Source organism: Zalophus californianus, chromosome 9 (genome assembly GCF_009762305.2).
Source record: "Zalophus californianus isolate mZalCal1 chromosome 9, mZalCal1.pri.v2, whole genome shotgun sequence".
Taxonomy (NCBI): Eukaryota; Metazoa; Chordata; class Mammalia; order Carnivora; family Otariidae; genus Zalophus; species Zalophus californianus.
The window spans coordinates 25,968,314-25,995,995 of NC_045603.1; the positions used below are offsets into that span (position 1 = coordinate 25,968,314).

Here is a 27,682-nt window from a genome sequence, read left to right on the forward strand (position 1 = left end):
AAAACTGACCAGCCAGGGATCCTTTCCAGGACAGGATTCTACCTTGAGGAGGAACTGTGGAAGTAAACATGAGTGAAGAGGGGAAAGCCCAGGTGTAAGTGGAGGAAGATAAGAGGGCCAGGAAATGTCAGAAAGCAAGCCGCCATCTTTTCTAGATTCTTGATAAAAACATCAGAAGATGGAGTTGTACAAAGGTAAAAAAAAAAAAAGTTACCTTGGGCCACACTTCTTTCTAAATTTTCAGGAAAACTAATTTTACATAAAAATAAGCAGTAAAAAGTATCAAGATGGAATTCCACACTAAGTTATTTTAAGAAAAAAGGTATGTGGAACAGAACATCTGTTCAGACAATGAAATTACATCAGGAAAACATGCCCACAGAACAGAAAAAAGACTATAACCTTCTATTTAAAAGCCAGCTAAAAGATATGAAAGAATCACATAAATTAGAAGAAAAATTTTAAATGAGGTGATAGAACCTAGGAAAGAATGAGGAGTAAAAGAATACTAAACTAAAAACTAAAAACAAATGAATGCAATAGATACGCCCTTAAGAAAAACAATGTGAAAGGAGGATTTTTTTAAGTCAAGAAGAAATTAAGAGGGGGGCGACTGAGTGGCTTGGCCTGTTAAGTGTCTGACATCTGTTAAGTGTCTGACTTCTGCTCAGGTCATGATCTCAGGGTCTTGGGATTGAGCCCCACATCAGGCTCCCTGCTCCGTGGGGAGTCTACTTCTCTCTCTCTCTTTCTGCCCCTTCCCCCATTTGTGCTTGTGCGTGTGCTCTCTCTCTCTCAACTAAATAAATAAAATCTTAAAAAAAAAAAAAAAGAAATTAAGAGGGGCACCAGGTTGGCTCAGTAGGTAGAGCATGTGACTCTTGATCTCAGGGTTGTGAGTTTGAACCCCACGGGGGGTGTAGAGATTATTTAAAAAAATAAAATCTTTAAAAAAAATAAAATCTTAAAGAAATTACAAAAGAAAAAGATTTTAAGAGAAAGTGACAAATATTGAAAGTAGGAAAAGAAGATCGAACATACAGACAATAGAAATTCCTGAAGACAAAAACTAGAGGAAGAGAATAGAGCACCTACCAAAATTATAATTCAAGAAAATTTTCCCAAAGTTAAAAAAAAATATTTGAAACTACATGTGAAAAGAATATACTGCACACTTCAGAATATAATACCAAAACTATCAACACTTAGACATATTCTGATAAAATTATTGCCCTTTAAAGAAAAAAAATTCCTTTGAGCATTTAGGTAAAACAGCAAAGGAAAGAAAATTATATTAGTATCAGACTTTTTGAGAGCAATGACCTACCCTAGAATAAAATAGAATAACATATTAAACTAATTTAAGGAGGGAAAATGTGAACCAGGAATTTTATATACAGTAAAGCTGACTTTCAAGTATTTAAGTATTTTACTTGACAACTGTTATCGATAGACAAACTGTTCTCAACATTAATAACTCAGGGAATATTGTTCCTTTTCAAAGGATTCTACTTAAGAACAAGTTTCAGGTGAGAGAGATTGGTGAGAGTTAAAAATGTAGTTGTTTTTGATTAAGATGAAACAGGTGTTAAAAGGAAGAGAATATAGGGGTGCCTGGCTGTGACTCTTGACATTGGGATCGTGAGTTCAAGCCCCATGTTGGGTGTAGAGCTGACATTAAAAAAGCGGGGGGGGAGACTACAGTCTCCAGTTCCTATATGATCAAATAATGTAGGTAAAGCACAACTATTTAAAAATGAGAGGCAGAACAGAGAGAGTAAATGCAAAATGCAAAAATGTCCCCAAATGTTTTCAGTAATAATATTGAGCAGTATTAGTATTCCTTTTTTGCAGTAGTTGTGGAATAAAGTAAATGAGCAAGGATATTCAATCATCATCTGTATTCTTAAGAACCAGATTTTCATTTGGATGAAAGAAGATGTGAATATAATACAAAAGAAGTTAAGTAAACACACACATTTAAACTGGAAGTATTTGTATGATATCTATATATCTGGGTTTGTATTTGTATTTGTGTCTACATCTGTATCATACGAGACCTCTCTGTCTCTGTGCAGTCTATAGTACATAGTATATATAGTATGTGTATGTGTATATAGATACATGTATCTATATACACATACTATATATATGCACATATGTGTGCGTGTGCGTGTGTGTGTGTGTGTGTGTATAGTCTTAGTTCTGTTCCCTGAAGAAGCCTAAAATTTGTGACCAAAACAGCAGCATGGAGCATCCCTAGTATCAATATTGTGGTCTTGAGATACCATTTAACACTAAATGAAATTAAGGCTTCTTGGAAAAATGGATCATTCCCAGAGAAGTAGCTGGTTCCTATCTGGGACAGAAACTATCCAAGATTAGTCTAGAACATTTTGTCATACCTGATAGCAAGGAAACTATTGAACACTTCTAGGGACATAGCACAAACAAAACCCAAAACCCTCAGAAGCCAAATTGAAGAAGCTCTCACTGGTCAAAGATGGAACAATTTGAGCTTTCAGAAAGAATAATAATTACTATTGATTGAAACCATCAAATATGCTTAAATCCTTGATTTCATACAAATATTTTTAAAAATAACTGATTGCCTTCAGAGGAATCAATGCGGTTCCAATTCATTGGAATAAGGATAGAGAACCAATTTATTATCTTGAAAACTGGCAAAGAAAGAAAGAGAATTCAGCATAGAATCTTGCCTTTTCTGTAAAAACTGTAACCAACAGGGGGAAATGTATCTCTTTATAAAAGCATTTCAAGTAATGAACGAAAAAGAAACATAAAATTAGAAATCTTTATTTTGCAATCCTTAAAATGGATTGAGGCATTCATCAACAGCTGCTAACATCACCAAAAGAGAGACAACCAGACATGATATGGCTCTTGATAAAAAAGCAACACCACCTGTGGTCTTGCCAAGGAGAAGAATCTGGATCCAGCTGCCATTTTGTAGGAAATACAAAGGACCAGGGAACAAATTAAAATGCACCATAACTACACAAGCAGCAAAATCCAGACTCTGGGAAACTGGACAAGACAAATGCCCTGGGTTTCTTCAACAGATACAGGAAAGGAAAGGAATGGAGGGGGAACCTGTAGATTAAAAGAGACTTAAACAGGGGCACCTGGCTAGCTCAGTTGGTGGAGTGTGAGGGTTGTGAGTTTCAGCCCCACATTGGGTATAGAGATTACTTTAAAAAGTTAAAAAGTCTTTTAAGAAAAGAGACTTAAACAACATATCAAAGTGTAAAATATGGATACAATATCCAGAAATGTATGTGTACTTGAGTGATAAAACTATAAAGAAATATAAAGAAATTAGTCCTTAAAAAGTCAGGATAATATTTACTTTTGTGAGGAGGGAAGCAGATAGGGAACAAGAAGAGTTTTTGGGTTATCTGACAGGGTTGTATTTATGAACTTGGGTGTGGTTGCAGGGATGTTCACCTTAGAACTTAATAAACCACACATTTGTTTTTTTGTTTGTATATCTGTGTTTTATTTTCAAATAAAAAGGTTTAAAAGATGATACCAAGAAATGATGAACCATCTCCTTAATTTTCTACCCCAACTTCAGAGATAAATACTGTTAACATTTTTGGTGTTTGACTTTTTAATGTAAGCATAAGCATGTATGATATTGTAGGTTTTACCTAAGTGAGATTAGACGGTAGATGCAATTTTGAAACCAGCCTTTTCACTCAGCAATATATCATGGAATCTTTCCATGTCAAATCATATAGAGCAGCATATTCATTTATATAAAAAAGTAATTATTTCTATTTATTTATAAATAAATTATTTTTATTTATTATTTCTTTTAAAGATTTTTTTATTTATTTGATAGAGAGAGACACAGTGAGAGAGAGAACACAAGCAGAGGGAGTGGGAATCAGGCTTCCCACTGATCAGGGAGCCGAAGGCAGACAAAGTAATTATTTTTAAATATTTTTAAATAAAAATAAAAATTGACAAAAATTTCAGCAATATAGAAAATACGAAGAGAAAAGCAGCCCATTCCTCAAAAATCTCACCACCCCAAAAAAAGGAAATCCTGCCATTGTAATCATGTGGGGTGATGGATGTTAGCTTATTGTGATAATCATTTGGCAATATGTTACATATATCAAATCAGTATGTTGTGCACCATAAACCAATATAGTGTTATGTCATATCTCAGCAAAACTGGAAGAATCTCACCCCCAAGAAATAATGAATGTTAACATGAAGTTTCTCAGGACACCTGGCTGGCTCGGTCGGTAGAGCATGTGACTCTTGATCTCAGGGTCCTGAGTCTCTACTTATATGTAAAAGTAAAATATGAGGGAGAGAAAGAATTTTATGATTATATAAGTAATTCAGTTTCAGGTAACTTTTTTTCTACCATGGAAGAAGTGTTTTACAAGACATTCCTGAGGCTAAGAAAAAAAGAATTAGGGAATCCTTAAGACGCTGAAGTTGTGTTTTTCTTGATTTATGTTTCAATTTCATTTAAAACTTTTTAAATTTATTATTTTTTATTTTTTATTTCTGTATCATTATGTTTCAATTTTAGATGATTGCAGGTAAAAGATGAGGGCATTAGCATCTTACTTCCTCCCTCTCTCCTTCTCCCACCTCCCGATTTTAAAAATCTATTATTTTTACTTTGTCAGGATTCATAACATTTACATTTTGTTCCACAGCTAGAATTCCACCAGTTGTTGGGGCTTAGTTCTGTATTTAAATAGCTTATCTGCCTATCCATAGCACTTTTACCTCTTATTTTGGTTTCTTTTGTTCCGGGAAAAAAAAATTTTTTTTAATTTGTCTCCTGGTCCTGACTAGTTAAATTTTTTTTTCAAGAAGTACTCGTGGAAGTTTTACTCTCTTGAGTTCTTTCATGCTTAAAATATTCCTAGGTCATACTCTTCTCTCTCCAAATTCTGTAGGCATTGCTACCTTGTCTTCTGGAAATTTTATATGTGTCTTCATGGATGGTTTGCTTTTTCTGCCCAGATGTTTCAATAATTATTTTCCAGGGCGCCTGGGTGGCTCATTCATTGAGTGTCTGCCTTCGGCTCAGGTCGTGATCCCAGGGTCCAGGGATCGAGCCCCACATCAGGCTCCCTGCTCAGGGGGAAGCCTGCTTCTCCCTCTCCCACTCCCCCTGCTTGTGTTCCCTCTCTCGCCCTGTCTCTCTCTGTCAAATAAATAAAATCTTTAAAAATAAATAAATAATTATTTTCCTCTGGAAATTAGGAACTTAACTAAGGTATGTCTTGATGTTTGTTCAAAGTTGTTTTTTCCTGGCATACAATAGATATTTTCCTCTGCAGATTTAGTTCGGCCATTTTAGGAAAAACGTTCCTGTACTGTGTTTCTGAATGCATATTTTGTTGCATTTATTGGATTCGCTACACCAATTAGGGACACCAGTTATCTTTATGTTTGATTATCTCTTGGTTCTCTTATTATCTTCCCCCTAATTGCCTTATTCCCTCTGTGTTTTGCCTTTGTATTTGCCATAATTATCTCAAGCCTTTTATCCATGCCATTAATTCAATTTTCAATCATGTCTTTCCTGCTATTTGGCATATCTAATTTAGATATATAATGGTTTTGTTTCAGTACTTGATTCATTTCCTTATTTCTGAAATCTCCTTTTTACTCTCCCGCTGTCATTTTATCAGCTCAATTCTGAGGTCTTATTTTCTCAGGTTCATATTCTTATTAAGGTCTTGAGAGTGCAAGGCACTCCCTGGGGATCTCCTGTATCTTGATGTTATGTTTTCTTTCAGACTGGTTTCTTCATAGTTCAGTCATTATCTTCTTTCCTGCCCATCCCTCCCTTTTTTGACTGAACCACATTTACATGATCACTGTATAATTTCTTCCCTCTCACTTTTGTTGAAGAGGGGTAACTCCACTGTTATATAGCGTGGCTGCAGTCTCCTTGGCCCTCTTTCCACCGTACCTAGGACAAGTTTGTTGCCCTCTCTTCAAGCTCATCTTTGGTCATTACATTAGGTGTTAGGAAAAGGGGAATCTGTGATCATGCTTTGCTCTGCAATCTTTACTCTAAAATCTTTGGATGATTCGAATGATTTTTCTAAAATGCAGATTTTATCCCCATCACATCTTGCTTAAATCTCCTCAGTGATTTCTCATAGCCTTGAGGGGAAATGTCTAAACTTGTTAATTTACATACAAGATCCTTCATTGTTTGGCCCACTTACCTTCCTAGTCAGGTCTTCCATTAGCCTCCACCTCATTTGCTCACTGATCACACAGGAGGCTTTTTGCTGAGCCTGCTTCTGGCCTCAGAACCCTTCTCAACACAGGGCTCCAGGTGGCCTATTGGTCCTCTGCTCGAGTTGAATAACATTCAGCCTTCAAAGCTTAGTTCCAGTGTTCTCTGAGAAGCTTTCCCGGAATACTCTCCCTTCCTAGTCCTCCAAGTACTTCAGATATCCCTTTTTTGTGCTTTTTCTCTCATAACGTTTATCATACTTGATTGTAATTGCCTTTTAATGTATGGTGTATTGGGTTCTGAAGCTCAACTATCTGGGTTTAGAAATTACCTCTGCCACTTGCTATCCATATGACTTTGGGGGACACTGTACAACCTTTCTGTGCTTGTTTCCTTATGAGAATTAAATAAGTTAATGGCATATAAAGTTGCCATTGAGCACATGCTCAATAAACATTTTTTTGTTTATTTATATTTATTATCTATTTTATTACTGTTGCTCGGACAGCTGTAATGGTCCCATACCACCCAGGACCCCTCCCTGACAATCCAGGACCTGTCCGTGGTGCGAAAATAACGCTCTTCCCCACAGGACGGTCGCTACCATGTCATACGTTTAGCCGCATTGCGGGTCGATCAGTGGTTACATCTTTCCAGCGTTAGCTGTGGATGTAGCAAGTGTCTCTCCTTTCCCATTTCCACAACCACCATCCTAGTCCTGGCCCTGGTCACCTCATCAGCTTCATTTTGTGTGACTGAGGTCATCCCCCTAACTGGTCTCCCCACCTCTGGACCATTTGATCCACCATGTTCACATTATCCTCTTCCAAATTCTTCTTTACATCAAGTCATGCCCTACCTACTAACTCACAAGGAATTTTGAAAAAGCAAAAACAACTCAAATGGTAACATGGTTAAATAATCTATCAGTGATGTGCATATTAAGCCGCCAGTTAGGTAGTTATGAAGGCCATGTTAACATAAAGTAATTATTAAGAAAATATAACATAGAAGACTATTTGTTGTAAGAATATAAAAAATATAGGAAACTGTTGAGGGGATATAGACTATAATTTGGCTTTAACATCATTTATTAAACATGTATTGAGCACCTATTTTGTGATAGGCCCTAGATATGTAAGAATTATTAAGACAATTCCTTCTTTAAAGGAACTCAAGAGTCTAGCAGGAGAGATAGCCATGTGAACAGACATGCATTTGGACAAAGAGCAGAAAAGAATATGGAAATATCGAAACAGTATTAGAGGTAGGAGTGTGGGTGAATTTTGTCTTTCTGGTAGGGAGTGAACCCTGGCACAAAACCTCAGAAGGAAGAGCAGAATCAGATTCCTCTGACGAAGACGATACACAGCTCCAGGTAAGCTCTTCCCACTCTACCCCTGCATCTTCAGGCCACACACACGGATCAGAGGAGTGCTTGGGGAAGTCCAATAGGCCTTGACGAGGGCAAGGGGAGAAGAAATGGCATAGCAACGTGCGGACCTTCTACAGCAAAATAAATATTTTGCGTGACTTTAATAATGCGATAAAGAATTGGAAGGGTGGGATGCCTGGGTGGCACAGTCGGTGGAGTGTCCAGCTCTTGGTTTTGGCTCAGGTCGTGGTCTCAGGGCCATGGCTGAACCCTGGATCAGGCTCCACGCTCAGCACAGAGTCTGCTTGAGAATCTCTCTCCCTCTCCATCTGCCCCTCCAGCTCATGTTCTCTCTCTCTCTAAAATAAATACATAAATCTTTATAAACAATTTGGAAGGGAATGCATATAATGATACCCTGTTGAGTATCCCCAGCCCCTCATTAACCGGCCACCAGGCTTGCGTTCCTAGTCATGTGTCCCAGGATTCCCTAGGAGATCTGGTCTTTTTACTGTCATGACCTCCGTGTTGTTGGTCATGCTGCTGTTCCCTGTCAAGAATATTCTCCACTCTTCTAATTCGAATCTTGTACATTTTTTAAAGTTAAGGACTCATTTTCTTTAAGAATCCTTTCTCATCGAATTCCATTCTATTCTAACATAAATACTTGAAAGTCAGTTTTACTGGATATAAAATTCCTGGCTCACTGCTTTGAAGACATTCCAGAGAGAGAAGAGTTGGTGATCCATTAGCATGCACCTGTCACTGGTTAATCTCATAGGCTCTAGGAGTCTGACGGATTTGGGTTAGATCTGCAGCACTTATAAGCCATGTAACCTCTGAAATGTGTTTAATCTCAATATATTTTGGTTTCCTAACCTATCACATGGAGATAATAACTATCTGGTAGGGTTCTGTGACGATGAAACAGACTGATACATGTGAAATGGCTTGTCACAGTGCTTGGGACATAGAATGTGCTCAATACATATAGTTGTGATTGTTACGTTCCCTTGAAATCATCCTCAATCTGTTTCAGGGAAATATGACTTGATTGAACCATTAATTATGTCTCCCCCAGTAAGTATTTAATAGATAACTTCTGAAGGGTTCTAACTTAAGAACATGGCAAAGAAAGACAGTATTTCATTACTAATGCATTTCCAAATGGAGGATGACAGACTGATAAGTTATGTTAATTGGTTAACATTTCTTATCTACAAAAAGTTGACCAAATTTTTCATTGCTTTTTTACTCTTTATGTGAAATTGTAAACAGGTTCATTCTTGCTCAATTGTTATATCCAATGTCCATTTATATTAATAACTAATGAAATAAGTTAGGTTGACCTACTGTACTTCCTGTTGCATTTAAGACAGCGACTTATGAATTCAGCCTAGAGATCAAAAGGGCCGAGTATCACTGTTTGTGACTGGTAGAGATGTTGTTACACAATTGAGTAAAAAGAAAAAAAGGAAAAAAATGTACTATATTCTCAAATAATAGGTGGTTTTCAAGGAAACAATAATGTCAGAGTTTAGAAGGCTAATCAAGCTGTGACAATAACAACTGGAGACATAACTCTGATCATGAAAACACTTTGAAGATTCTTTAAACATATGAAAAAAAGAAAGACCCTCCTTCCCACCCTCGAAAAAGAAAAATCTGACTCAGTCTAGTTTCACTTTGAAATCGGTTCTTCAAGTTAGTTAATGATAGCATTGGAAACGCAGGGATTTCTGTAGATGAGCAGTAGGACTGTGTTCCATTAGCATCTGATATGTTGTCATTTATTTTATACAGTTGAATAATTGTCTTGGTTTCTGAAGGGAGTTTAAAAATTGTTCAGGCTAACTAATGCTTGAAGATCGCCCGAACAATTCCTTAACAGACACTGGCTCCCTCACACCAGGGGTCTTAATGGAGTTAAATAAGAAATTAACATTAATTGGATTAGTGCATTCACAGAGGGGAGAACGTTAATTAGAAGGAGGAAGAGGTAGTGTTGTGGAAACATAAGCAGTGTAAGGCAAGGGGCTGCAGTAAGATATTATACAAACCGATAAAGTGACTAACACTGTACCTGCAGGTTAGGATTTCCCACAATACCAAGAACAGAATATTCTCATGGTAACACTCTAAAACTAGAACTTTACTTCTGGGTAGATCCTTCTATCTATTGAATCTAAGTTCTCATTCTACAGGTGAGAAAGCTAAGGCCCAGAGGTAGGAAGCGACTGATTTATTCAGAGTTCATGTTTTTATTTTAACATCTTTCCACTGCTGTACCTTTTCTATGAGGCAGAGTAAAGTATGGGATTAAGTGGGTGGACCTGAGTTCAAATCCTAGCTGTGTTATTAACAAGCTGTGTGATCTGTGGCAAACTACCTACCCTCTCTGAGCCTTAGTATCTCTGAAAAACCATACAATCATAGTACTTACTTCATAGGGCTGTGTGGACTGAAAGCAATACCATAGGTAAAGCCCATGGTGCATAAGTAAGTACACTTACTAAAATTGTTATTTCTCCAAAAGCAAAACATCAAAGGCCAATCTGAAGAGATTTGTTATCAAGAGAAGAAAAAAACCCACTGTATGCAGATCATAAGTTAAAGTAAAAAGGGGGTTAGCAGGCTTCATTAATTTCCTTCTTTTATTCCCCCCACTCCCCAATATATCAGCTACCCCTCCTCTTATCCGTGCTGGTAGGTACCGAAGAGAAATCCGGAGAAAATGTAGATTATAAAGGTACTTAGTCTAACATTGGGTCTCTATAGTACTGCTGACACTCTATCGATGTTAGAAAATTATAACCATATTCCTTTGACAGCGCTGGTAAGTGGTGATCCGCCACAATAATTGGCAGCCAAGCAGTGTAAAAGCCGAAACATTTGTCCTAAGTGTTTGCCCAGCACAAGCCTCTGCATTCCCACGGCTGTCTGCCTGCTTACCTGTCACAGCCCGGTTTGAAAACGCAGGCGTCCTTGTATGCTGTTCAAAGGATCCTTTGGTAAACAAGGGATTTTTCCCCCCTCCACAATGAATTCAGGCTGCCTTGAATTTTGTGCTATTTGATTTACTTTGTTCAGCAGAAGCCAAATCGGGAAAAGTTCAGCTTTCTTCCCGGAACACTCTCACATCAACTCCATCCTACTGTTGTTCTCGAGGATTTGGATCCTGCATTCCCCTGGCCCGGCAGTGTGCAGTGTTTTCATGATTAGGAGGAATATAACCCGCCTGCCTCATCTTTTTCTCAGAGTCATTAGCATTTGGGGATGGGATTTCCCTGTTGTTTGGAGAAGCTGGGGTCGGAGTGGGGAGGCCGTTTGTGAGGAGGAAGCTTTGCACGCAAAACTTTGCCAGGAAGACCTGTGGGTTCTGCAGTAATGCAGATGTCAACCCCTTACCCTGCTGAGTTCCTCTATCTGGATAAACCTAGACCATCTCTGTTCCATGAAGTTGTCTTTCCTCCAGCTCTAGGTTGATCTGCTGTTTCCCATCCTTAACCCTCACCCCATCCCTCCTCCAAAACTGTTTATGAACGTTCAGGTCTTCCAAAAGACAATCAGAATCTAAGGAGCAGGATGGGACACTAGCGGGCCATGCTCCCAACCAACGGGGAGAAGAGATGTACTTTTAAGGCGGTGAGAACTCTCACCTCAGTCCACCAATCCCCTCTGGCTCCTCGAACTTGTTTCCCCGCAGGGTCGGCACCAACGTTCCACTCCAACCCAGTCGGGCGGGAACTCCAGGAGGAGAGGAGCGAAGTGGCCCGGGAACGTGGGAAAACCGCGACGCGGGAAGAGGAGCCCGCGGGCTGGGAGGGCCCCGAGCTCAGCACGCCGGGGGCGGGCCCGGGAACCCCGCGGCCAGCGCGCCCCCACCCCGCCCCCGCAGAGGCCGTTGCCCGCTCGCCGGCCGCGGCGCACGCGTGTGTGGGAGGGGGCAGCGCGGCGCTCCCCCGCCGCCTGTGCGCCGCCGCCGGCCCTGTCCACCCAGCGCGCGAGCCCGGGTCGCGGAGCCAGGCCCGGCAGCATGCGGAGGGTGAGTGCATGTCGCCCGTAGGCGCGAGGGGGCAGGCAGCCGGTGTGCCGGCGAGCGTGAGAGCGCGTCTGTCCCCCCGGGTCCGGGCAGCGGGCGGGGAGGACTGAGGGGGGGGGCGAGGCGTGGCCTCGCGGGGCCGCGGCGACGGCCTGGGCGAGTTGGGGGGGCTCCCCTCGGACGACTGTGGGGGTGGGGCTGGGGGCGCCGTGGGGCGGCTTGCGGGGGGGGGGGGTGGTTAGAGGAGCACTCGCTCCGCCCTGAGCTGCCACCGGTGGCGCGGACGCGTCGGGGCTCTTTGCGCCTCCCCGGGGCGGGCTATTCCCACCCAGCGCCCCGGCCTCCGGCTTTTAGGGGAGCCCCTTCCGGGCGTTCCCGCCGCTGGCTCGGCTGGTCTGGCCGCTGCGTTGTGCTGCTCAGCGCCGCGCTCCTTTGGGAGCCTCGTAAACTTTGCGGCCGGCCGTCGGTTGGGCTCCCTAGGCGCAGCACCCAGGGAGGGGCGCGCCCCCATCCTAGGCGGGAGGTTGGGCGTGTGTGTGTTTCGGGGAGGTGGGCCTCACCCCTCGTCTAAGCGCCGTTTGGAAGGCTCGAGGGAGCGTGGACTCCTCAGCGAAAGCCGAGGCGCTGCCCGCCGACGCCAACCCGTGGGGGTCCCGAGGCGGACGGACTCCGGGCACTTGCGCCTCGGGGCGCCCTGGGCGGCGGCTGCGCTCGTGGCTCTTAGTGGAAAAAACTCCCCTTTACGGGCTGAACGGCAGGGTTTATTCCCCTTCAAAGGACAGCCTGGGAGGGCGCGCAGGCAGGCCCCGCGCAGCTTGTCTAGGGAAGCTAATTTACACGAAAGTGTTGGTGGTTTCTAAATTACCAGTCCCAATATGCCGTTTGGATTTTAACCTGGGGAGTGGGACCCGCTTTAATCAAATGCAGGATCTGGGCACTTACAGGGTCGAGAGAAGTAGAGGAAACAAGTCTAAAGAAGTACCCTTGACATTTTCCCAGACCTCCTAAGGCCAAGGCTAATGACAGTTTGGGCGCCAAGGAAGGGATGTTGGTTTTTTTTCTGAAGAGACAAAGCTGAGAAGAAATGGGAAAAACAGAGTAAGACTGTTTCTCGCCAGAGCTTGAGAGTTTCTCTGGGTTGGAGTTAGGGGTTGCCTTGTACGAAGGCAGGTATGTGCCCATTTGGTCACCCGAGTGAGTGGCTTTTTCAAAGATTTCTTCTCTCAGCTCCTAGGTTGCTTTAAAGGGACCTCTGGCCTGTCGTTTTGCAGGTGGTTCCAGAATTAAGTCTTATGTATATGTTGATGGGGGAGGGGAGTAGTGGTATTTGGAGGGCATGTAGAGCAAGTATGAATTGGCCCCAGCTGCCTCTGGAAAGTCTTTAGTGAACTGACCTGGAAATTTAGCCGGCTTACCTTTTGGAGTCCAGACCTGCTCAGGTGTTTCTGGGGAGTCCAGGATTCCAGCCAGGCTGGCCAGCTAGTTTAGCATTTCTGGCATTGATGGGGCAGCAGAAATGGAAGCAGGTGGGATTACTTTTTTGCACTCCCAAATTCAGGGGTCAGGAATGTTCTTTTACCTTAGTGTCACCGGGTTAATTAAGGAAAGCAGCTGGGATGGGATCTGTAGGCCTAAGCAAGGTGTTTTAGAGAAGCACAATTTGATGATGGAGGGCATTGACCAGAGTATTTTAAAATGTGATATGCGGGGCACCTGGGTGACTCAGTGGGTTCAACATCTGCCTTAGGCTCAGGTCATGATTTCAGGGTCCTGGGATCCAGCCCTGCATGGGGCTCCCTGCTGAGCTCCCAGTCTGCTTCTCCCTCTCCTTCTCTCCCCCTTCCCCCCCCTCCCCCCCACACCCACTGGCTTGTGCGTTCTCTCTCTCTCTCAAATAAATAATAAAATTTGATTTGCGTCTTACTCGTTTTAGGATGAAAAAGACGGATGCTTGCTAGAAATACACATTCCTGAGCTGTACTTCAGACCTATTAAATCAGAATAATGAGGACTGGAGCTTGCAGTTTGCATTTTGAGCACCGCGGCCACCACAGGGCAGGTGTATTAAGCACCTACTGTGTGTAGGCAGCATTCTAAGTTCTAGGAGTACAGTGGGGAGATGATGGCCAGGGAGCCTCATACTCCTGTACTCTAGTTGAGAAATTAGACAAGAAAGAAAGTAAACACACAATTAATTTTAAAGATAGTGGTAAGTGCTATGAGGAACATAAAGCAGGATAATGAAATAGGGAGTAAATCCGGGAGTGAAGCCATTTCAGGGGAATGACATTTCTAGGGAATTGCTATTTGAACTATGAATTACATGATGAAAAGTCAGCTGTGTGAAGGTTTGGGGAAAGAGTGTTCCAGAGTGAGGAACATCAGGGGCAAAGGCTCTGAAGCAGGAACGGACTTGGGCTGCGTAAGAAACAGAAAGAAGATACTGAGGCTGAAGCAGAGGGGAATGTACATGGGGTGGAGGGGTGGAATGAAGTGAGGTTGGAGAGAGAGAGGGGGGCCAAATTCTGTAGGGACTTGTTGGCCATGGTAAGAAATTTGGATTTCCACCTAAATGCAGAGGGATGTTATTTAGAGAATTTTAAGCAGAGGAATAGAATGATATGATCTAGTTTACTTTTTTGAAGATCTCCTTGGCTATTGTGTGTAGAATGAATTAAGGAATGGGGATGGTCATGGTAAAGAGAGACCACCACCTTTGTGTGCAATGGTAATGGAGAGAGGTGGAGAGACTGGATGGATCTTGGAGGTAGAATCCATTGAACTTGCTGATGTGGAAGGGAGAGGTGGGAATCCTTTAATGTACACTGAAGGTTGCTATTTGGTGTGTGTGTGTGTGTGTGTGTGTGTGAGAGAGAGAGAGAGAGAGAGAGATGGAGAAAAGGTGGTTGGACCTCAGTTGGAATGCCCCCAATGATAATGAGAATAGCTAACATTTAGTGAACATCTACTCTGCACTTGGTAATGTGGTACATGAGTTCACAAGAGTCCTGTGAAATATTAACTGTCAGTCACTGTTTTACAGATGGGACACTAAGCTCTGAAAGGTTGAGTCTTTTGCTCTAGCCCCTCAGCCAAGTGTTGGCGTTGGGATTTGCACCTAGGTTTGCCTGGCTCCAAAGCCCTGGCTCTTGCCATTACTCTCTGCTGCCTACTGATGGCCCGCTCCTGCCCCAGATCATGTCTGGTTCTAGAGAAGCAGATAATTTAGCAGTCTGACACACGTGTGCAGCAGCATCTCAACCGTTGTTCTTCGGTAACTGCAGAGGGAGGCAGACACACTATTAGAATAGAAAGTAGTTACTTTCATTTGATGCTGCTGAATGAAAGAAAAGGTGTGTAGAGAATAGTACAAAGTCGGGGCACAGGGGATGCCCAATACTTGGGTTTCTCTGAGGAGAGGCAGGAAGAGGGCTTTACCCTCTGCCCAGTGCTTTGGACCTCCTGTCATGACCACCGGAGGAGCCCTGTGTTGGGTTCTTTGACCTGTCCTCATAGCTAGCCAAGGTTTCCTTCTTTCCTCCACATCCAAAATGAGCTCTTTCCTGTGCAGAGCCAGGAATTTCAGAGGATTGGCTACTTTAAAAAATTATTTGTATTAGAGTTAGAAATCATTTGTGGAAAAATTATTATAATGGTAGCTACTACTGATTGCTTTCTCTGTGCCAGGCTTTTATCGTCACCCTTCACGTTCATAACAGCCTTTTTAGTTAAAATTAATAGGTGATACATTCATACAGTATAAAAATTCAAAATATCTAAAAATATTTACAGTGAAAATTGTTCCTCATATTCTGTTGCCCAGCCAGTTGGTTCTGTTTAACCAGAAGTAATTGATGTTAAACCCACTGTGTCCTTCCAGAGATAATCTGTGCATATTACAAGCAGTTACATATTCATACTTTTTCCCTTTTTTTATACACAAATGTGAATGTAAATGTAACATATAAGTGCACTTTGCTTTTTTTTCCCTTGTACATAAGATCAGTATTTGTTGATCTGTCTATTCGGTTCTTTTTATGGCTGCATATGGGATACCTTTATATGGATGTACTAGGATTGTTCTAGTCTTTTGCTATTATCTGCAGTGCTGTGGGGAATAATCTTATACCTATGTGATCTTATACGTGTGTGAGTATATCTGTGTGATAAATTTCTGAGTCACCTGATGTGAAAAAAACATCTTTACTTTTTTTTGTTTAGTGAAGCAGCATAATATAAAGAATATATAGAGGAGAAATATATATATATTTGGAATATATATTTAGGTATATGTAAAATCTCCAAGTAATAGCATGGACTTGGAGCCAGATTACGTGGGGTTGAATCTTAACTCTGCTGTTCACAAGCTGTGCAAGTCAACTTCTCTTTGCCTCAGTTGCCTGATTTGTAAAACAGGAATAATAATAATAGCTACCTAATAGGATTGCTATGAGGATTGTCTTAGTTTGTGTTGCATAACAAATCACCCCAAAACTTACCTGCTTAAAACAATCTGTTTTCCTTAGCTCATGAGTCTGTAGGTTGCCTAGGTGGCTCCTCTTGTCTGGGCCAGTCTGATGGAGCTCTGCTGGGTTCTTTCATGCTTCTGTGGTCTCGTGGTGGGTCAGCTGGTAGCTGGAGGATCTAGGCTGGCCTCACCCACATGTCTGGTAGTTGGCAGATGAGTTGGCTTGCAGGGACCTCATGGAATGGCATGTGATCTCTCATGCTGCAGTCAGCTCAGGTTTCTTTATGTGGTAGTGTCAGGGTTTCAGAGAGCAACGAGAGAGGGCAAATCCCAGAGCACAAGCATTTTTCAGATATCTGCTTGTGTCCATTTGCTGTTGTCCCACCAACCAAAGTAAGTGTCATAGCCAAGCTCAGAGTCTGTGTGGGAGAGGACTCTCCAAAGACAAGAATACAGTGAAGGGAATTGTTGCTACTATTTTTGCAAACAGTCTACCACAAACGTTGAATAAGTTAGTGTATTTTTAAAAAGATTTTATTTGAGAGAGAGACTGTGTGCATGGGTGGGGGTGTGGGGAGGGGCAGAGAGAGAGAGGGAGAAGCCCGAATAGGGAGCCTGAGAACAGGGAGCCCCGAGGCGGGGATCTGGATCCCAGGACCCTGAGATCATGACCTGAGCCAAAGGCAGACGCTTAACGACTGAGCCACCCAGGCGCCCCAAATAAATTAGAATTTTTAAAGTGACTAGTATTGTGCCTGGCACATTGTAAGTTAGTTAAACTGAAAAGAGAGAGAGATTGCCTAGTTACCCTCAGTTTACACCTCCATGTGTGAGGGTGCCTGTTTCTCTGTTTCTTTTTAACACTGCATCAGAGTTATTTGTGGAGAGGCGGGTGTTATCCATGGAGAGGCTGATGTTCTTGTTCCCTTTTGGCAAATGAAAAAAGTGATGCTCAGGGATGTTGTTTTTCTGATGTGACAGGTCAAGGAAGAATTTGGATCCTGTGTCTGACTCCAGAGCACCTCACCTCGTCTTGCCATTCTAGACAGCTGTATGATTTCTGTGTTCCTAGTGCTGCCATCCACAGCCCCCCTGCCCGCTCTTGGGGTTCATGTCCCATATTCCCATTTCCCATTTGGATTTGGGTTGAGAAGGATTTGTCAGTCTGTTTAAGTGTTTAACAGTGATTTTGATTTGAACGCAGCATACTGAATTCAAAGTAAAGTGTCCACAAAGATGGTGGGCTCTGTTATGTTTGTGAAGGGATGATAAAGGGAAATTGTCATTTGACCTTTTATAAATGGAGAAAATAGATGGGTCTGGCTTATTTTATTCTTTCTTCCTTTCCATTCGTTACATCTTTTTTGCTTCCCTTTCTCCTTTACAACCCAGGAATTCCATTCCCCAGGGGCCAGATGTGAAGATGGGAAACAGTGTTCTCTTAGTGGTTCAGGACTTGGTCTCTGGAGACAGACTGCTTGGATCCAAATCCAGCTGAGCTATTTACTAGCTGTGTGACTTGGATTGGTTAACCTGCATTAAAGGTTTTTCTGAGGTTTGAAAGATAATCTATTCAAATTGCTCAATTATTATTACATAGCACGTTTCTTTTGCTTCTGTTTTCTCTGTTCTGTCTCACATCCTTTCTCCTCCAAACCTATTCCTATACCCCTAGTTATGTTAAACACTGAGCCCTTACTCTGAGTGCCTTATGTGTATTTAACTCATTTAATCCTCACAACAAACCTATGAAATAAATGCTGTTTTATTCCCGTTTTTTTTTTTAAGATTTTATTTATTTGACAGAGCAAGAGAACACAAGCAGGGGGAGCAGAAGGAGAGGGAGAAGCAGGCTCCCCGCTGAGCAAGGAGCCCGATGCTGGGCTCTATCCCAGGACCCTGGGATCATGACCTGAGCCGAAGGCAGACGCTTAACCATCTGAGCCACCCAGGTGTCCCTTATTCCCATTTTCAAATGAGGAAGTTGGACACTGAATAGCTAAGTAATTTGCTCAGCATAACACAACTAATAAATCATGTAGCAGGGATTTTAAACCAGGCATTCTGGCATCAGAATTTGTGTTTTTAATATTTATGTCCCCCAAAAAGTGGGATGGAAGGTTGGGGATTTAAAATTGAGAGCTTTTGCTCTAGGTAAACTGCTGGTGAATTCACACAGAGCCTCCATCCTTGGCAGCAGCTGAAGTGTACCCAGCTGTGCCTAACTGAAAATCCCAGCACCAAAAATATAAACTTCCATTCCTTTTGCCAAAAGCCTTTCCACTTCAATCATTTTATCCTAACAAGATTGCAAGCATCATGCCTCCCTTGTAACTGAGGTGTGACATTGTTGAAAAATACATGGGGCTTTTAAGGTTTGAGAATCAAGCTGGCTGGTTCTGAGTCTTAACCACTTCATGCTCCCTTTTTTATTTGTTTTTTATTTTAATTATAGTATAGTTAACATCCAGTGTTATATTAGTTTCAGGTGCACAATATAGTGATTCAACAGTTCTACACATTATTCAGTGCTCATCATAAGTGTACTGTTACTCCCCTTCACCTGTTTCACCCATCCGCCCGCCCAACTGCTCTCTGGTAACCGTCCGTTCTCTGGAGTTAAGAGTCTGTTTTTTGGTTTACGTCTCTCTCATTTTTTTCTTTACTCATTTGTTTCTTAAGTTCCACATATGAGTGAAATCATACGGCATTTGTCTCTCACTAATGGACTTATTTCACTTAGCGTAATACGCTCTAGCTCCATCCATGTCGTTGCAAAAAGATTTCGTTTTCTTATGGCTGAATAATATTCCATTATATATGTGTGTATAATATATATGTTATATAATTATATATATTATATCCCAATATGTATTCCATTATATATGTGTGCATAGTATATATAATATATATTCTATTATATATATTATACACATTATATGTTCTTTATCCACTCATCCATGGACACTTGAGTTGCTTCCATAATTTTGCTATTGTAAATAATGCTGCTATAAACATACAGGCGCATGTACCCCTTTGAATTAGTGTTTTTGTATTCTTTGGGTAAATCCCCAGGAGTCTGATTACTGGATTGTAGGTAGTTTTACTTTTAACCTTCTGAGGCCCCTCCATACTGTTTTTCACAGTGGCTGTACCAGTTTGCATTCCCACCAGCAGTGCAAAGTGTTCCTTTTTCTCTACATCCTCACCAACACTTGTTGTTTCTTGTATTTTCTTGATTTCAGCCATTCTGACAGGTGTGAGGTGATACCTAATTGTAATTTTGATTTGCATTTCCCTGATATGATGAGTGATACTGAACATCTTTTCATACGTCTGCTGGCCATCTGGATGTCTTGTTTGGGGAAATATCTGTTCATGTCTTCTGCCCGTTTTTAAATTGGATTTTTTGTTTTTTTGGTGTTGTGTTGTATAAGTTCTTTATATGCTTTGGATGCTAACCCTCTATCGGATATGTCATTGGCAAATATCTTCTCCCATTCAGTAGGTTGCTTTTTTGTTTTGTTGATTGTTTCCTTTGCTGTATAGAAGCTTTTTATTTTGATGTAGTCCCAATAGTTTATTTTTGCCTTTGTTTCCCTTGCCTCAGGAGACAATGTCTAGAAAAATGTTGCTACAGCTGATGTCACAGAGATTACTGCCTGTTTTTCTTTAAGGATTTTTAGGATTTCGGGTCTCACATTTAGGTCTTTACTGGATTTTGAGTTTATTTTTGTTTATGGTGAAAGCAAGTGGTCCAGTTTCATTCTTTTGCATGTACTTATTGCTCCTCTTGATTGACTTTTTCTCTGGTGGCAGATGAGGATTGCCAAAGCAGCAGGGGAGTAAAACATAAATGTTGCATATAATGTATAATTTTCTGAAGTTAGAATTATTCATAACTTCAATAGAAGGAAACAACTGAGGCTATTATGATTAGCTTTGTTTGCGTGTAGACTAAATGTAATGCGTTAACAGTCATGAAAGAAATACTTAGAATGGACCACCTCCTATGTGCTAGGAATCCCTTGTGGGGGGAGCAAGCTCTGCACGGCCTTGACCTCACAGAGTTTGCAGTCTGTCTGAGAAGATGAACAGTCCTGTGAATTGTGGTATAATCTGTTGCAAAGGGAAAACGAGTTGCTAGGGTATTGTAGTGGGAGTTCCTTAGCTAGTCGGGGGGGGGTGGTTCATAAAAGCCTTCTGGACGAGGTGGCTGTTCAGCTGGGACTTGAAGGATGAGCCAGGGCAGCCAGGGAAGGAGGAGGAGGACTGCATTCCAGGTGGGATGAATAGCATGTGCAGAAGGAGAGCGAGGGATGGCACCATCAGGGAGGTGGGATGCGTTCAGGGTAGCTAAATGGGTAGAGAGCAGGGGGTCGGGGCAAGAGCCCGGACCGTGAAAGGCTGTGTCATGTTGAGTGTCCCGAAGGCAGTAAAAGGCCATGGAGAAGTTCTAAGCACATTTTTGAAAATGAGATGTTTGTTTCAGAAGGTTCCTTTGGCCACAAGGTAGGGAATGGACTGGAGAGGCAAGACCGGAGGAAGGGAGGAGGCTGGTTAGGAGGCCGTTACAGTGATCCAGATGGCCCGGATAGGGAGATGGTGAGGGAATGGAGAGAGCTGTTCTAGTCAAGAGGTATTTCAGCAGTAGAATCACCAACACTCCGCAACTGATAGGCTGTGGAGGGTAAGGGAGGAGAGGGTTTCAGAACAGCAGATTCTCAGGTTTCTGGTTTGGTAAAACTAGGTGTATGGTGGTGCCAGGGACTGAGACCTAAAACTCTGGAGGGAAAACAAGAGTGGGCCTGGGAAGACTGCCTCGGTTTTGTACACTTGGAGTTGGAAGGACCAGCGGGCCATTCGTGTAGAGGTAGTTATAGCGGACGGTTACTGAGGTCAGGAGAAAGTCTCCTGTGAAGATGTAAGTTTATGAATTATTGGCATATAGCAGTAATAATGGAAGCCATTGGAGTTACAGAAGACAGAGAATACATAGAAAACGTGTTTATAAGCAGTGGTTTATAAAATATGTTGTGCAAAAAACACGTACATAAGAAGTCCTTGGGGAGCTTGTTAAAAATGTGGACTTCTGGGCAGTACCTTCGAAGCTGCTGATTCAGTAGGTCTGCGGGCCTAAACTGGAATCTGCAATCTCTCGTAGAGTTGACAGTATACATCATCTACAGTCCAGCTCTTTTACCCTTAGGTATATGTCCTAGAGAATCTCTAGCACTCTGTGACCTACACTTTTTTAAAAGGGAAATATTTAATATATTAAATTAATATAAAGAAGGCATAAAGAATAATACATTGACATTCATGTATCTACCACAACTTAAAAATAAAAAATTACTAAGATAAACTGTAACGTATTTATAAAATGGAATACATACTACTCAGCCATAAAAAGGAACAGACTAGGGGCACCTGGGTGGCTCAGTCAGTTAAACATCCAACTCTTGGTTTTGGCTCAGGTCATGGTCTCAGGGTCATGATATTGAGCCCTGCGTTGGGCTCTGTGCTCAGCAGGGAGTCTATTGGGATTCTCTCTCTCCCTCTCCCTCTGCCCCTCCCCCCACTTGTATGTTATCTCTCTGAATAAATTTTTTTTTTTTAAAAAAGGAATAGACTACTGTTTATGCGGGAACACAGATGACTCTCAGACACAAAAGAGTACGTACTGTATGATTCCACTTATGTGAAAGGAAAATCAAATTATGGTGATAGGAATCAAAATAGTGGTTGCTGATGAGGACTGATTAGAAAGGGCATGTAGGAATTTTCCGGGGTGATGGAAATTTTCTACTTCTTAATAGGTTTGTGGTTTATATGGGAAAGTATGTCAGTCATACTCATTGAACTGTACACTTAAGATCCATATAAATTATACCTCAATATATATGTGTATACATATACATATGTATGTATATATGTGTGTGTGTGTATATATATATATATATATATATTTTAAGTAGGCTCCACACCCAGCACTAGAGCCCGGTGCGGGGCTCAAACTCACGGCCCCTGAGATCAGGACCTGGGCTGAGATCAAGAGTGGGACACTTCACCGACTGAGCCACCCAGGCGCCCTGAACATATTTTTATGTATTCATTGGCCGTTTGAGTTTTCACTTCTGTGAATTATCACTTCATATCTTTTGCTCATTTCTCTTTTGTATTATATTTTTGCAGTTTCTGTCTTTTTCTAAATGGAATAGTTTGATGAATTTTAACGTATTGGAACTAATCCGTTCTTGTGTGTGTGTGGTTTGTGCTTTCTGTTTCATAAATCCTTCCATGTCTGCTAAGGATGTTTACCTGTGTTTTCTATTGAGAGTTCATATTTTGCCTTTAATATTTAGACCATTAATCTACTTGGATTTAAATTTAATATGATAAGTGAGGTACGGGTTCAGTTTTTTCCCCCATATAGATAACCAGTTATTCCAGCAACACTTAGTTCCTATCCTTTCCCCACCAGTGTGCAATGCCGCCTGTGTCATATGTTAAGTTTCCATTTATGTATGAGTGTATGGGCTCTTTTTTTTTTTTTAAGATTTTATTTATTTGACAGAGAGAGAGCACAAGTAGGCAGACAGACAGGCAGGCAGAGGGAGAGGGAGAAGCAGGCTCCCTGCTGAGCCTGGAGCCTGATGTGGGGCTCAACGCTGGTATCATGACTTGAGCCGAAGGCAGACACTTAACCGACTTAGCCACCCAGGCGCCCCAGGGCTCTTTATTCAGATCTTAGTTACTGCTTATTTATACTAAGTCTTAATGTCAGATAGGTAGAGTCACCCCACTTTGTTGTGCTGAGTATGTTTGTTTTATTCATTGATGTATCTAATGCATAGGACAACGGCAGGCCCTCAGTAGGGACTCAGTCAATACCTGTTGAATGACTGAAGGAATCTCCTCTTGTACTAGCTAAATAAATAACCCAGCAGTTCCCCGACATGCTGGACAGTGTTTTACCTCTGGGGAGAGGAGGAGGAGGCTGTTGGGAACACCATCTCTTTCTTCTGTTCTCCCTTGCTCTTGGTTGCCTTTTGTCCTTTCCCATTCAGAACAGAATCTCAGTGAGCACATCCTCAGCAGGCCCAACAGCTAACCAGCGGGGCTGTAGCCTGTAAGTGTAAGGTTTAGTGAGAGTGGGATTGCTGCTACTTGTCACCTTGGAGGTTTCTTTCTTTCTTTTTTTAAAGTAAGGCTCTGTGCCCAGCATGGAGCCCAATTCAGGGCTTGAATTCACAACCGTGAGATCCAGACCTGAGCCGAGATCAGGAGTCACACGCTTAAGTGACCACGCTACCCAGGCACCCCAACCTTGGAGGATCCTGATGAGAAATGGCAAATAGTTCTGTGAGGTCTTTTGAAATTTGGCCAGTAACTAGGCCCTTAAGCCTTGGAAATCGGACAGCGGCTCACCTCAAATTAGGTCCTCTGTGCATTTGAACATCTTTATTTTGTAGACTAGTGTTTCTCCAAAATAAACTTTTCTCTAGCATAGTTGTCAGCATGTTTTATTAATAATATAAAGACCACCATTGACTGAATGCTTGTTAACACACATGGCACTGGGCTAAGCACTTTGCATATATGTATATATTTCATTGGCTCTTCAGAACCATCTTTTTTTTTTTCTGGATTAAGTATTGTTTGCAATGTGAGCAAAATACTTTAAGGGTTGGCCCACTGTACACAAGAAAAACAAAAACCTAATGTCAAATCCTTAAAAAAAAAGTTGAACCAACAATCAATGTGTGTGATAAAGCCACAAATTAAAATATGTGCTTGCAAAGTTAATAAGCCACTCTGGTTACGTTTATTCTAAATCATTATGCTTATTATTTGGCTTTCCAGGGCATTTATAAACATTAATTTCCTAATGGAGAATTTTTCTTATTCCTACTGCCAAGCAGGCTGTGACATGGAATAGTCTAACAGGCAGTTCAAAGGAGTGAGACTCCCACTTTTTCCAGTCTCAGTTACGAGGTTTGAAATGTTCTGACAATTGAATTAGCTGACTCATGCAACAATAGCAAATGCTTTATAATTCGTGTTGCCTTCAAAAATGGCAGAAATTAGCCTGCTGGTAATGGACCAGAACTGTCTGGACTCTGATAGGATACCCTCCTGCCTTCAGTGGAAGGGGGACAATAGCAACTCCTGCCATTCTCCTTTGAATTACCTTTATATGTTGCATTTCCCAATTTTGAAAACTAATGCTGGGAAAATGGCCACAGTATTTGTTGACAGGGTAAGGCTGTCCATTGCTCAATGAAAGGAAGGCTCACACATGGTCCATGCAGATTGCCCTGCTGGATTAGTATGCCTGGCTGCCTATCTTTATACATCTGTCATTCTAATTATGGACCTGAATGTGCAGAAGCCCTTCCTTGCCCCTACTTCTGGATTATGAAGCCACAGGAGTAGTGCCAGTTCAATAATGGGACACTCAGACAGAGGTATCTAGACTGGAGTAGCAAAGAAAATATATCTGAGAATGATTCTAAGTTCAGTATTTCACATTTGGCAAACAAAGGCTAGATTAAAATCAGATTTCAGAAAGCAACCAAACATCTCCCCTTAAGCAGGGATTGGCAGACTTTTTCTCTGAAGGGCAGATAGTAAATATTTTAGGGACCCTTGTCACAACTACTTAAGTCGGCCACTGTAGTGTGAAGACAGCCATAGGTGAGTAAGTGTGGCTGTGTCCCAATAAAACCTTATTTATGGACACGGAAATCTGAATTTCATATAATGTTCACAGGTCATAAAATATTATTCTTCTGATTTCTTTCAATTATTTAAAAATGTTAAAACTAGGGGTGCCTGGGTGGCTCAGCCGTTAAGCATCTGCCTTCAGCTCAGGTCATGATCCCAGAGTCCTGGGATCGAGTCCCACATCGGGCTCCCTGCTCAGCGGGAAGCCTGCTTCTCCCTCTCCCACTCCCCCTGCTTGTGTTCCTGCTCTCGCTATCTCTCTCTCTCTGTCAAATAAATAAATAAAACCTTTTAAAAAAATGTTAAAACTTAACATTCTTAACTTGTAGGCCATTAGAAAATGAGTTGCTGGATTTGGCCTGTGGGCCCTAATTTATAAGTAGAGATTCCCCTGTGTTCCAGGTATGTCTGCAATTTGTTTTCTAGTATGTGAACCAGCCTTTTCTGCCATAGCCCATATTCAAGAGGTTACACAGAGCTACATGGACAGAAAACCAGAAACTTATTCCAGACCCAAGCTATTTCAGCCATCTGCCTGTCTCACTTGCTGCCTCCTCATAGATGCATCACACCCCTACCAATTTTTAAAATTTTACGTTCATGGCTCCCTTTCCCAATTGCAAAGAGTTTTGTTCCTGTCCTTTGAGGTTACTGCTAAGTTATATTAACTAGAAACTCAGAATTATGCATTGAAATAAAAATAAAGCAATTGGCATTCAGCAGAATGTGACAGAAATTAGTGAGAGTATGGACATTGCTTTATTTGCAGAAGTGGATATGCTTATTCTTCATCTTCAGATAATTTCTCATTACAGGTTATAAAATGAAATTAGAATGTTACAAGCTGTACATTCTGTGAATTTATTAAAGTTCCCTTTGAATAGATTTTTTTAGTGCTTATATAGAGAGAAGTGGTGAATGAGGATGTAGACGGTCTTCCTGAACTATGGACAGGTGCAAGAATTGTCCAGGTGCACCACAGTTATTGGTTGGTTGGTTGCGTGGCTCTTCTGTGAAATAAGACCCGAGGTGAGGTGAGAGTTCACCAGTGCTCAGAAATTTGCTCTAATGTGCAGTGGGGACAGCATTACACCGTGGCATCTGGAGTGAGGTCTGACACACAGAGGCGTATGACCTTGGACCTCTCTGAGCCTCATTTTCCTCATCTTTGAAGTGGGGATGAAATGGTGTATGCGAAGGCACTTTCTGTAAACTCTGAAGTGCTGTCCTTATGAAAACCATTACTGTTATTTGCTAAGTCTGAGTGCAGTCTCTTGTTCATGGTTCACAAACCTGGCTGGAATCATTGGTGGGAGTAGGTGGGGTTGGGGGAGCTTTGCAAAAACACAGATTTCCAGTCTCACCCCAGACTTGCTGAATCAGAAATTCTGTGAGAAGGCCTAGAAGTCTATATTTTTAATAGGTCCCCTAGGTAATTACATGTTTGGGAGGCTTTGTTTTGTTAATAAGCTTCAGCTGATAGATTTAAGGAAACCATATACTTCCCTTTTTTTAAAAGATTTATTTATTTATTTTAGAAAGAGAGAGTGGGGAGGGGGAGGGACAAACAGAGAGGGAGAGAGAACCTCCAGCAGACTCCCCGCTGAGTGAGGAGCCCGACATGGGGCTCGATCTCACGACCCTGAGATCATGACCTGAGCTGAAACCAAGAGTCAGATGCTTAACTGACTAAGCCACCCAGGCACCTCTGTATACTTCCCCCTTAATCCTAGCTTGGATTCTCCCCCTAAAATGCCATGTCATTCGTCTTCATAGACAATAAGGAAATCAGAAGAGAGAGGTGAGGAAGAACAAGAATTATCTTCACTTTATCTTCTTGGGAATATCTTTTTTCAGCAAGTGGAAATAGGAGCACAGGTGTTTTGATGCTCCTATTTCATACACCCCAGTGTATGAACCCAAATTGTGTTTTTCCTCTTGCTCTCCCTTTGCAGCCCTGTTACTTACAGTGTGGTTTTCACTTTTTCTGTGTATTGAAGCATATTTGCGAAAGGAAGAACATGAGATTCAGCCCTCTGTGAATGTACAACAGATTGACAATATCCTTTCCAGTTTTGCTACTCAAAACTCATCATTGAAAATGTTTTTTTGAATTATTTATGGAAATAACTCAATTGTAATGTTGGCACATACAGATCACAAACACAAAAAGAATCTCAGTAGTACTAAAAAGATAAATTGATTCTGAATTTCTCACATTTTCTGTATTGCCACTGATTTACATATGAGTTAATTGGAGATTTCAGATGAGTGCAAGCATCCACCTCCACATTGGCAGCCCAGATTGTTTTCAACAATAGAACTCGGTAGTATGTACTTACACACAACTTTGCAATTTCCTAATGCTTTTAAGTATTCCCCTACTTGTAAAATTCCTTCGCAAATATTAGGTATTTGCTATTTTTCCAGATACCTTGTTAGACATTTACATAAGACAGAGTCTCCACAGTTCTTATATTAAGTTCATAGACTTGGTAGCAAGATGGTCATGAATATATCACTGCAGAAAAAGTTAACTTTCATGTTGTTTATATTAATCGAATTGCATTTCCAAATTACATTTATTATAAAAGTAAAGAATATTTTCCATTGAAAAATATGAGGTTGATGTATCTACTCTGTGTATAGCTGACCCTTTAATTCTATAGTTTATTAATTATAATTCTCTTATTCCATTATTTTATTAATTTGATGGAGATACTACTTGGAAAGTAAGTAAATGCTTAACAAATATTTGAGGGACTAAAAGAGATATATCTTCTACATTTAGTAAAGTTAAATATGTTCAACATC

At 41.4% G+C, this 27,682-nt stretch overlaps 1 protein-coding gene across 6 annotated transcripts in view; it reads left to right on the plus strand.

Annotated features, from left to right (window-relative positions):
- TMCC3 (transmembrane and coiled-coil domain family 3) overlaps positions 1 to 27,682 on the plus strand; it is a 295,326-nt gene that overhangs the window by 20,612 nt on the left and 247,032 nt on the right. Inside the window, exon 1 of one of the 6 annotated variants that reach the window (XM_027593438.2) lies at positions 11,560 to 11,673. The exons of the other annotated variants lie outside the window; for them this stretch is intronic. Within the exon in view, the coding sequence (XP_027449239.2) occupies positions 11,665 to 11,673 (9 nt within the window). The 5' untranslated portion in view covers positions 11,560 to 11,664. Of the gene's footprint in view, positions 1 to 11,559; positions 11,674 to 27,682 lie in introns of those variants that run through there. 6 annotated transcript variants of the gene reach the window in all.